At 32.7% G+C, this 12,500-nt stretch overlaps 1 protein-coding gene across 11 annotated transcripts in view; it reads right to left on the minus strand.

The window, feature by feature from the left end:
• LOC145279918 (nipped-B-like protein) overlaps positions 1 to 12,500 on the minus strand; it is a 480,085-nt gene that overhangs the window by 101,085 nt on the left and 366,500 nt on the right. For 6 of the 11 annotated variants that reach the window (XM_080131477.1, XM_080131475.1, XM_080131474.1 and 3 more), the window contains 2 exons: positions 4,107 to 4,145; positions 1,633 to 2,028 (listed from right to left, as the gene is read on the minus strand). In XM_080131477.1, the coding sequence (XP_079987603.1) occupies positions 1,633 to 2,028; positions 4,107 to 4,145 (435 nt within the window). The remainder of the gene's footprint in view (positions 1 to 1,632; positions 2,029 to 4,106; positions 4,146 to 12,500) is intronic. The other 5 variants (XM_080131479.1, XM_080131478.1, XM_080131476.1 and 2 more) reach the window with 1 other exon arrangement.

Genomic DNA, 12,500 nt, shown 5'->3' on the forward strand with positions numbered 1-12,500 from the left:
CTTGGCAGACAGCTATTTGTATTTTCTCCATAAAAAGAAATTATTTTCTTTATAAATTCATAAAAAACACATGTGAATGTCTTGAATTTAGTTATACATTCATTTAATACTACTATGCTTTATTCTGGGAAAAATTAAGGAATATTTTACAATGTAAACTCTTAAAATATTCTGGTGCAGAACTAGTCTAATGGATACTGTTGCTGACTATGTAATTCGCTGTGCAGGGTTCAAATCCTATCAGACTATTATGTTTATGTTTAATTTCACCCTAATACCATTGCAAAAAGTATGAACCCCAAATTTTGATTCAACTTATGTTCAACTAATCATACAATTTATCAGTATTGCAAAACTCCAGTTTCTGTCCCATTTTACATCCCTGGGTTTATTTTACAAGTACTTCAACAGAATGTGCTTTAACGAACTTGTACTCCTTCAACATAAATATCCACGACACACCAGACTAGCAGTAAACCCTTGAGATGCTGGAAAACTTTCTACTCGAATAGCTACTTTCCTTGAACCTCTTACCTTTGAAATTTCCTCCATGATCCCGTTTCCCTTTTCCAACAATACAAAATTGCAGAAATTTAAAAGTAATAGGAACAAACATCTTGCTACATAACTGTGTATTTAGGATACACCCCTATAAATTTGGCCCCTTACATCTCGGTGATAATATGGGTTGTTTGATATGAAGAATAAAAAAATTAAAAAAAAAAGAAGACTGATCCTAGGCATCTTTTATGTTGTCATAGGATAGTCAAAACAATAATTTGTCTATGTCTACATAAAATATAGTTTTGTTCTCTACTGAATTGGTAAATATAAGAAAGTACACTGTCCAATGTCAGTTTTGGTACTTCTCAACTCCTTTTATACTGTTACTATCTACTTAAATGGTGGATTATTTGGAAACACCAGGTCTTGTATGTAACCATAGTTCTAATAGCCTTACATAACAGGCAATCTTGGGGTATTTTTTGTAATCTGCGATAACCAGATACTGGTTGGCAATGACACAATTCAGAATAAGTATCATGTTTTGACATTAATTGTTTGTTTGTTTGCAACCTTTTAGGTCATTTCATGCTGAATTGACATTAATTAAGCCAAAAGAAATTGACATGACATAGAAGGAAGAAAAATTTTAAAATCTTAAAAAAATGAGATTTTAGAAAAATGTTCAAGAAAAAGAAAAAATAGAGTTAATTTATAGTGTTGTGGACTTTTTAAGCTAAGGCTTGATTATTCAGGTTGTTTGGACCATTGCTCGTATTTTGAATGTAGAAGCTTTAAGTAATTCTTGATTATATTCTTAGTATGGCTTGTACAGAGTATTGATCATTTTATCTCGAGAAGATTATCACCTAGAAGTGATTATTGTTTAGCACTTACACCAAAGGTTTATACAAAGTTATAGTGAATTGCATTTTGGTTTAAAATAAATTCTACATTTTTCCACAAAGAAAAACTTCAAATTTACTATTCTTTTTATAACATAGAACAATTTTTACCTTTTTTTATCACAATCTTAAAATTTTACTTAGGTATACAAAAAAGGTTTAGTCTAATTTTTTTTTTTTAAACATTAGAGAAAAAAAGATTACAGGTAGAAAGTTCAAGTACCTCAGGGTCCAGTGGCTCTAAAACAACAATTGGTCGAGAGTTTCTGGCCACTAACAGCTCTACCGCTTTTCCAAAGGAAATCTCTTCAATTTCATCATCCATTGGCTGTTGTTGCATATGACGTCTTTGGTGCTGTTGTGGTGGTGGGGGTGGGGGTGGTAGGGGTGGCATAGGAAGTTGCTGGTGGTGTTGTTGTGCTCGTTGCCGCTGTCGATGGTGCTGCTGTTGCTGCTGCAATTGTTGTAGTTGCTGTTGTTGTTGATATTGTTGTTGCAGTAGAAGCTGCTGCTGTTGTTGCTGCTGCTGTTGTTGTGCTAACTGCTGCTGCTGGTACTGCTGAGGGGTTAACTGTGGAGTCTGTTGCTGGTGTCTGCTCCGTCTGCCTATTACTTCAGGCTAGAAAAGAAATGATTAATCTTGACATGAGAACACAAATTTAAAAAAGTAAAGTTAAAACTTTAATACTAGATTAAAGAGTTTAGTCAAACAAAGTTTATAATTACAGCTATATAACTGAAGGAAAAGATTATGTAAAGTATATCGATGACTAGAAATTTATATAAAAAATACCAAATTCTGTGGAAAGTAAGAAAAGGCTACTTTTAAAAATTTCATAAAATAAAAGGAAAAAATAAACTGTTATCCAGTGTATTAGAGAGAGAGAGAGAGAGAGAGGTGGCATATTATTATATATTAGTAGAAAACGCATCCTATAATGAGTGTTTGACTGGTTAGTAATTAAATTAAATCATTGAACAGAACAGTTTTGCACACCGAGATATATATATATATATATATATATATATATATATATATATATATATATATATATATATATATATATATATATATATATATATATATATCAATCTAACTGGTTTTGAATAATTTATAATTTTTTTTTTTAAAGGATAAATAATTAACCAATGAAGAAAAAGAAGAAAAAAAAAAAACTTTATAAATTGTTCAAAACCAGTTAGATTAATTTATCCCTGACAATGAATCCTGAAGGATTGGAAAGTACTCGGACTTTCCGAAACATGGTGATTACATCAGCCAGTTCCCACCAGAAGTGAAGATTTATTCGGAAGTTGGAAAGGATTGAAAATAGATTGAAAATAGAATTAACAGACAAAAAAAAAGTCTATTTTATTTAATGAAATATGTCATAGAATGCTGCCTAAATATATATATATATATATATATATATATATATATATATATAATGTAGATAGATATAATGAATCAGAACTTTTTAATATTATACAGTAGTGCAGTTATTAGAGAATGTCACTGGTTCACTAAATGTTTTACACCTTTCAACATTAGGCTATCCCATTTAAAATACCTAACAAGAATTAATCATACCCTGTGTCCATTCTCTAAAGTTGCCAATCTAGCTTCCTTCAGTATGCAAAATGAAAATGCATGAAATCTAATAAACAATTTAAAGATTGTTGCTGCTAGCCTTTGATTAATTGTCATACAATTTATTAGCCTCATTTTCTTTTCAAATTTAGCAAGTAGTTCAAGTCATTGGTGGGTCGATCCTACTCTTTTTTTATATTTATATTTTAAATTGAGTTTATTTAAGATCATAATGACAATCTCATGAAAAGCAAAAATGTTTTTAACAGGATAAGAATTTTAGTGAAATTATATAAAGAACAAAATACAAATGAAAATTCAGAAATATACTGAAAAGAGAACATGCACACACATATAAATAACAAGAATAAAACAGTTTAAAATTAAAAGAAAATGTAAACAATAAAAAGAGAGGTATCACAAAACAAAAAGTTTAAAAAGAAAGCAGATAAACTTAAAAATGTATAAAAAGTCAGATTGGAAAAAAAAAATTCAAAAACAGGAATAAAATTGGTAATTCATTAAAAGGGATTTTTCTTAATTTCATTTTTTTAATTAAGGAACCAAATTGTCTGAATTCAAATTTAACTTAATTTTCCAACTATTGTTCAATGAATGCCATTTTGTATGTAAGAAATGCTATGTCAACAAATGAATTCCATTGCATAAAGCTAACATGTTGAAGGGGAGATCACTCTAATTGACTATTTCAATTTGTATTAGCAGTTATCTTTTCATAAGAGAAACATTTCAATATTTAAGAATCTATCTCCATAGAAACCAAATAAACAACATATGCTGACATCTTAATGTTTCATAAATTGTTATTAATATTATGTTCGACCTCAATCAACGAAATTAGATGTTCCCTCTCAGTGGTTATTACTTCGTTGTTGCATTTTTTTTTTTTTTTTTTTACTATAGTTTTTTCAACTAATTTTGCTTTTTTAAAATTAAATTTCAAATAATTGTAGCTTCAAAAACTCTAAAAAGAACTAACTTTATTCAATAAAAATGTATTTTTAAAAATATTTAAATTAAACAAGAAAAAATAAAGAATGTAAACACTGGTTTTAGTTTTTAAAAAAATCATATGTAACACGTACCCCTTGATAAGGCTTCACATAACCCTCGGTTGGGAACCACTGAGAGAGAGGATCAATGAGATTACATCATAATGGTAACAATAGAAGCGGCAGTGACAACAATTAATATTTAATATGATGACCATATAAAAAGCATAAAAGTATATGATGAAAAAAAGGTCTACAAATAAGGATTTATATTTACTTAGCATTTCAAAATGGTAATATCAACAAATACAAAAATATTTTAAAATGTAATCATTAAGCGCAAACAATTTAAATTGTTCAAAATTTGGGGTATGAAGGAAATTGTGATTTGAACCTTGTATTACTTAATTTTTGTTTGTGTTGATATAACCCCTCCCCCTCACACACACCAATTCCCCCATCACAGTACCCTTCGAACAGACATACCCAATTTAGAGTCCATTGTGTCGTAATTGAGGATTGCACATAATTAATTGAAGTTGTTTAATAAAAATTAGAGCAGAACATATTTGTGTTACTTAAACTTAACATATACAATAGGAGTAATAAGGAGCTTTTTTTTTTCTAAACAAAGGAGTCACCACTTATCAAGGCCTGAGGGCCAATCGAGGATAAGGGTTAATGAGTGTACAGTAGTCAATGGGGCAATATCGTAGTAATTGTTAGTAGTGGAAATTTGGTAAATTGTATTACTTAAGGGGACAACTCATCAAGAACATGGAGATGACCATATCGTAGTCAGCTGAAAAGCAAGGAAACAGAAGAGAGACCCATAGGCGTTCAGTTCTAAGAAAGAAGATTTAGGCACAGATAAAGAGTGAGGGAAATTATTGATAGTGGTTTCAACTAGACAAATGTCTTTTGTGAAAGATTGGCATGGGGGTGGACCATAGATTGGAACTCAGACTAGCACTTGCCATTAAAATAATGATAAAGCAGAGACAAGCTTGCAGGAACAAGAAAAGAGCATCCCTGACTAGGTTACAAAATCTATTTTGAACTCTATCAATGCAAGACAAGATGCTTCTAGCAGCTTTAGTCCAAGTGTGGTAACAATATTCCATCCTCGGACATACTTTGCTCTTATACAGGTAGAGAATTGCATCGGCAGTGAGATATCTACTGAAGCGGTAGAATGATCCCACTATTTTTCCAGCAACCTAGGCAATGAATTTGATGTACGTGTTCCATTTCAGATCAGGAGTAAAGGCCTTCTTGGCAAAGCTTTACATATTGCATATCCTGAGATGTCAAATTCCTCATGAATTGCATTTGCTGACTAGGCAATGATTTGTCCACACTTGGAATATGGGTCCCTAATGTTCGCCGAAGTTGGCAAGTTGTTCTCTGATTCTCTTGAGCGTCTACAGAATTTTTCCATCAGATATATACTACATATTCCCTGTCTTTACTCTGTTCCCTCTGGAGTATATGATCTGCTTGGATTAGATCTGCGTTCTACTCACTGGAATGTAACAATTGCTTCTGTTGTCTACAGATTATTTCATGGATCTTATCCCACCACAATACTTAATTGCCGCCCTGTGCTGCGGCTGAACAAACCAAACTTGTGATGATATACATTCACATTAGACCCTTTGCATAATCACACTGGTGTTTCCTCAGAAATGTACTGGCAATTTCTTTTTGCGTTGTGTTCTGTAGTCCTAAACCTGCTGCATCAAAATTGTCGCATTTTTGGAGTTCTGTATTGTCTAACTATCGTGATGTTCCTAAGTTTTATTCATTTCCTAATTAGCTTAGTAGCCTCTGTCTATTGATAACAATTTTATGATCATACCTTAAAAAAGGGGGGGGGGGATACAATATGCACACAAATACACAAAATTAAAAAAATAATAAAAGTAAAAAGTAATGACATTAACGATTTGAATGCAACATCAATAAATAAATAAAATCAGTAAAATTAGATATATTGCTTTTAAAGTGGGAAAAAAAAACATTCTGAATAAAGAAAAACACAGCACTCTAGTGAACAATGCACATTTATCCTATTTAACTTATTCTAAAAACTGAAATTTTGACCATTATTTAGTGAATAATGGTCAAAATGGAATCTTACATGGACCACAAGTGTGCTTGCAAAGCATGGCAAGTTTGACATTGCTGCCTTAGGATGAAGAATGCATGTGTATTTTTACAAGCTGTACTAAAATGAAATACAGAGATACTTACACTTAAACTTTTGATGAGGAGCAAAGTATAGTATCTGCTTTTATGCTATACTTCATCTTTTCGGTCCTCAGTCAGTGAAGGAGAAATCCTTCTAGGCTGAGGCTATTGTTTTTATTTTTGTTTCAACCAAGAGGCCCTCTTTTGGGAGAGCTGGATATTCCCTGGCATTAAAAACTTGTCCTAACTCTGCCCTGGGGGACAGGTAAATAGATATTTAGAGATATTTTAGGATGTTAGTAAAGTAAAAATAACACCTTTTAAAAGGAGTAAATGTAATCAGATCAGTAACAGAGAGATACTATGAAACCAAGTAATCGGCAATTAAATCTTTAGACCCATCAAATTTGTTTGGTGATCGCCCAGTGGGATTTTTCAAAAGGTATGTCTTGTTAAAGAACAGGTGAAATTTCCTGGTGAGTCAATGGCTATCAAGCATCAGAGCAGAGATTTAAACACAGTGGGTAATATACTTGTTATGTTCCGACAGTTCCTAATATCAAATGAGAGGCTCAGCTTCCATTCTGGAGATGCCACTCTAGCCTTAATGCATCACCAGATTATGGTGCTAATAATGATGAAATGAAACGAGGGAGGGGGGGGGGGGCATTAAAAACGACCTAATGTCTAATTTGCTTTTGCTGGGAACCAAATAAATAAAACAACAGTTTAACTGGCCTCCAGCCAGATTTAAAAGCAACATTGATTTCTGCACATGCTTGGCAACTCCTTTGATTCTTAAGTTAATTACCAAGTCATTGAATTCACTACCCTCTGGCCTAATCATTAGCAAGGAAGACTAATTACCCTACGTTTTTGAGTTCGATCCTACCTCTCTCGGCAGCTATCTTTTTTTTTTAAATTATTATTTCGTCCTTGTGCCAATATCCTCCACCTGGGCAAAAGTTGATTATCAACTCACTGAATTCACTATCCTCTTTTTCATGTTCTTTTCCTCCTTCATGCAGTACAGGTTCAAGCCTGCCTGCCTGCCACGATTTTTTTTTTTTTTTTTTTTGCTCAACACACACCTCCAAACACCCGGGCAATGCAGGGCACCCAGGCTAGTGATGAAATAAAACTTAAATTTGATAAAAATTTCACTGAATTCTCCACTCTATAATAAAATATATTTAGTAGTGTCCATTCTGTCACACACAAAATTTAGCAAATCAAAGAAAAAGAAGGCCAGACAAATTTGTTTCAACTACTTACAAGAATTAAGAAAGCAAATCTGTTTCCACAAAGAAATGTTTTCTTTCTTTTTTTATTCTTTTTGTTTTCTACACAGATTTTATCTTTTCTTTTTATAAACTTAAACAAAAATAAAAGAAATATAATCCATTTATAAAAACATTTTCAATAGTTCTGGTATAATAACCCTGCTAATTAATAAAAAGATAAACTAATGCTGATAAAACTGATCCCTAGATGTAAAAGATCTTTCTACTCCAGTAGTTTCTTCCCCAGAACTGCTAAACTCTGGAATTCCATTCCAAGCCACTGCTTCTCCAACTGTACTGACATGCAGAAGTTCAAGTGTAACGTGAACCGACATCTTGCTACCCAAATCCCAACATAGTACCCCAGTAGTTGTTGCCCCTGATAGTAGCCCCCTACACCAAAGTGGCAATGTGCCTTGTTTAGGGTGAAAATGTAATAAAATAAAAAAATAAATAAATAAAAACTTTAGCGGTAAAAGCATCCACTTAAACCAATATTTTTCATTAAGTCTTTTTCCTAACATTCAGTTTTATCTAAAATTAAAATTTCTCAATCAATTCAAATAAGCAAATTTTCTTTCAAATAAAAAAATTATAATCAATAATATAGAGACAATTAAAAGTTGCCTTTTCTATTCAATTTGTAAATCATGACAAACTAAATTACAATTTAAAAAATTTTAATTTATTTCCTTGGCTTTTTCGCTAGGAACAAAGTGTAGTATCTGTTCTAATAATGCATTTAGTCTATTCTGTTCACAGTGAAACAGAAATTCTTCTACATTGAGGTCATTCTTATTTTTGTTCCAATCCAGGGTGCTCCATTTTGGGGGGAGCTAGATTTTCTTCAAATTAAAAATCGACTGTGAATCTCACTTTGCCATCATGAGAAGGTAAGTGAATAGAAACATAGTACCCATAAGTCAATCATTCAATAATTTCATAAAACAATTGAGATCTTTTTTAAAAAAAAAAAACAAACAAAAAAAAAAAAACCATCAGTGTTACTTCAGAATAACCTTATACAGCATAATCATGTTGACACATCGATTCTCATTAGATTACCAAAGTTAAGCAATACTGAGCCTGTTCAATACTAGATGGGTGATCATTTGGGAATACCAGATGCTGTATGTAGGAGAATGTCAACATCTCTCTGTAAAAACCTAATGTCGTCATTATATACATGCGACTAGGGACCACATGAACTTGATATCCCTGTGAAACTTCCTCCTCCGAAGGGAACTGGCTCAACATGCCTAGAGTGAACAACACTGGCAGAATAACCTTAGCAAGAGAAAAATTATTAAAATATGATCAAAACTGAAGTCCATGAACCTCAAAAAGATAAAACAATGATTTATTCAAACAAAATATTATATATTAAAAAAAAATTCTTTATTAAAAGAAAAGGCCTTAACGCTAATTTTAGTTTTTTTTTTTAAATTATTTGGACTATTATTCTCATGTTGGTTGGTTTTTTTGGGGTTTTTTTCACAACGTTTCAGCCGATGTAACCTCCGGCCATCTTCAGGTGTATCTCCACGCTGGATGTTATTGGTGAATAGTAAAAAAAATCTTTGGTTCATTTGCTTTCCCAACAAACACAGCTGTTAGAAATTTAAAACGCAAATATCGCCAAGTTTTTTGAAAATTTTGTTATTAACTCCAAACAATTTTCACTATTCACGAAGAACATCCAGTGTGAATGCACCTGAAGATGGTTGGCGGTTACATTGGCCGAAACATTGTGAAAAAAAAACAAAACAAAAAACAACCAAGATGAGAATAACAGTCCAAAAAATAATTATAAATCTTCATCTCAAAAATATACTAATTTTAGTTATAAATATTTCATTTCGCTATCTGAAAATAAACAAAAATCTTGAATCAGATATTTGTTAGCAGTCATATACATAACCAACATAATTAAAAAAAAAAAAAAAAAAAAAGTACTATGTTGAAATGAATAATTAAAATAATAAAAATGTTGCTGCTTATATAGATTTGATAATTTTCTTATCAACCACTTCTTTGATTTATTTTTTTATCATGGTATACAGTCTACTGCCAATTTTTTATTATATGTTGTATGTTATCAAGCTTCTATTATGGTGTACAGTATGATATTAAATTTCTTGTGCAATATGCTATCCAAGTTTCATTAATTACCATATACTGCAAAGTTTCTATTTTATTGCATGCAGTATGCTCTCATCTTTCTACTATGAAGGGTGTGCAATAAGTAATGACCCTGACCCACTTCCAGTTGTCTGATCCAGCTGAAATTTTGCATGTGCAATGAATTATATCTCTACGGGGTATGTGGCAAATTACAGCTCTGAACTAATTGTGATTTCTGTTTTACAGGTGTTTGAACTGAGTCAGGTGTAAAATGGAGCTTGTTGAATGTCGAGTAGTGATCCGGTTTTTGTATTTGAAAAAATGCACACCACAGGAGACTTTTGATGAAATGAAAGAAACTTATGGTGATAATGTCCCATCATATGACCTTGTAAAACGCTGGCATCGTGAATTCAAATATGGCCAGAAGTCTGTGGAAACAGCTCCCAGACCTGGTTGCCCCCCCCCTCTTCTATCATTGATGAGGCATCTGTCTGTCAAGTTGAGGCTGCCATTTTGGAAGATCGGTGCATTACTATTCACCAAATAGCCCAAGATGTCAAGATTAGTACAGAGTCTGTGGAAACTATCATTCATGACCATTTGCATATGCATAAGATGTCTGTCAGATGGATTCCCAGGTTGCTCACACCATTCCAGAAGTGAGAACGCGTCGAGTGCTCGAGGATGAATTTGGAGATGTGCCAAGAAGATGAGTCAAAGGTTTTCAAAAGACTGATTACACAGGATGAAACCTGGGTCCATCACTATGATCCAGAGACCAAAGCCCAGTCAATGCAGTGGAAGCACTTGGACTCACCACCTCCAAAGAAGGCAAGGGTGCAGCCCTCCGCTGGCAAGGTCATGCTCACAGTCTTCTGGGACCAGGACGGAGTAGTGATGACAGATTTCCTGGCAAAGGGTACCACAATTACAGGAGCCTATTATGTTTCACTTTTGAGGGAAGCTATCAAAATCAAGAGGTGGGGCAAGATCAGCAACAGTACCCTCCTCCTGCAGGACAACACTCCGGTCCACAACTCACATGTCGCCAGATCAGAAGCACGGGCGTGTGGTTGTGAAATCCTTCTCCATCCTCCCTACTCTCTTGACCTTGCACCCTCTGACTTTCACCTCTTCCCGGTCATGAAGTTGTTTTTGAAAGGAAAGCGTTTCCCAGATGATGCAGCCTTGATTTCTGAAGTCACGTTGTGCGTGGAGGACCAACCTGGGGTGTTCTACAAAAACGGTCTCCAGAGCTGCATCAAACGATGGGAGAAATGCATAACTCTGGGTGGTTCCTATGTAGAGAAAGACTAATAACTGTGCCAAGTTTCGTTACTTTACTGTTATGGGAAGTGGGTCAAGGGCATTACTTATTGCACGCCCCTCGTATGGTACACAGTATACCATCAAGTTTTTTATTATGGTACGTAGTATACCATCAAGTTTTTTTATTGTGGTACAAAGTATACCATCAAGTTTTTTATTGTGGTACAAAGTATACCATCAAGTTTTTTATTGTGGTACACAAAGTATACCATCAAGTTTCTATTATGGTACAAAGTATACCATCAAGTTTCTATTATGGTACAAAGTATACCATCAAGTTTCTATTATGGTACAAAGTATACCATCAAGTTTCTATTATGGTACAAAGTATACCATCAAGTTTCTATTATGGTACAAAGTATACCATCAAGTTTCTATTATGGTACAAAGTATACCATCAAGTTTCTATTATGGTACAAAGTATACCATCAAGTTTCTATTATGGTACACAGTATACCGTCAAGTTTCTATTATGGTACACAGTATACCGTCAAGTTTCTATTATGGTACACAGTATACCGTCAAGTTTCTATTATGGTACACAGTATACCGTCAAGTTTCTATTATGGTACACAGTATACCGTCAAGTTTCTATTATGGTATACAGTATACCGTCAAGTTTCTATTATGGTACACAGTATACCGTCAAGTTTCTATTATGGTACAAAGTATACCATCAAGTTTCTATTATGGTACAAAGTATACCATCAAGTTTCTATTATGGTACAAAGTATACCATCAAGTTTCTATTATGGTACACAGTATACCGTCAAGTTTCTATTATGGTACACAGTATACCGTCAAGTTTCTATTATGGTACACAGTATACCGTCAAGATTCTATTATGGTACAAAGTATACCATCAAGTTTCTATTATGGTACAAAGTATACTATCAAGTTTCTATTATGGTACAAAGTATAGCATCAAGTTTCTATTATAGTATTTAATATAACATCAAATTTCGATAATGGTATACAGTATACCCTCAAGCTTATATTATTGTACAAATTATACTGTTAATATTCTTGTATAGTATGCACTATACCATCAAATTTATTTTATGATATGAAATCTACTATCAATTTTCTATTATAGTATGCAATCTATAATCATTTTTAAATGATATGCAATCTTCCATCAATTTTCTATGATAAAATTATGCAATCTAATCACAATGGTATATAAAAATATGCTGTCTACAATTAGTTTTCCATAATAGTATGCAGTTTGCAGTTAATACTTCAAATAATAAATGAAATATTGAGGCAAACAAACTTTAAATAAATATCAAAAATATTCATACGTGAAATCTTGAGAAATTTTTGATTTTGAAGTTCAAAAGTATGCAAGTCTTTGTTGATACACTGTAGTAAACAGCTTACTGATAATTTTCTATTCTAATATAGTTTTTGGTCAAATTATCTGACATTGAATTGTATATAATCAATGCAAAGCATGCAGGCAGACATACGCAGACACAAACAGATTCACATATGAAAGTGAAACTAATTAAAAGTTCATGTTTTATACAAAGATGATTTTAAGCTTTACCAT

Source organism: Euprymna scolopes, chromosome 7 (assembly GCF_053919585.1).
Source record: "Euprymna scolopes isolate OS-2025 chromosome 7, ASM5391958v1, whole genome shotgun sequence".
Lineage (NCBI taxonomy): Eukaryota > Metazoa > Mollusca > Cephalopoda > Sepiida > Sepiolidae > Euprymna > Euprymna scolopes.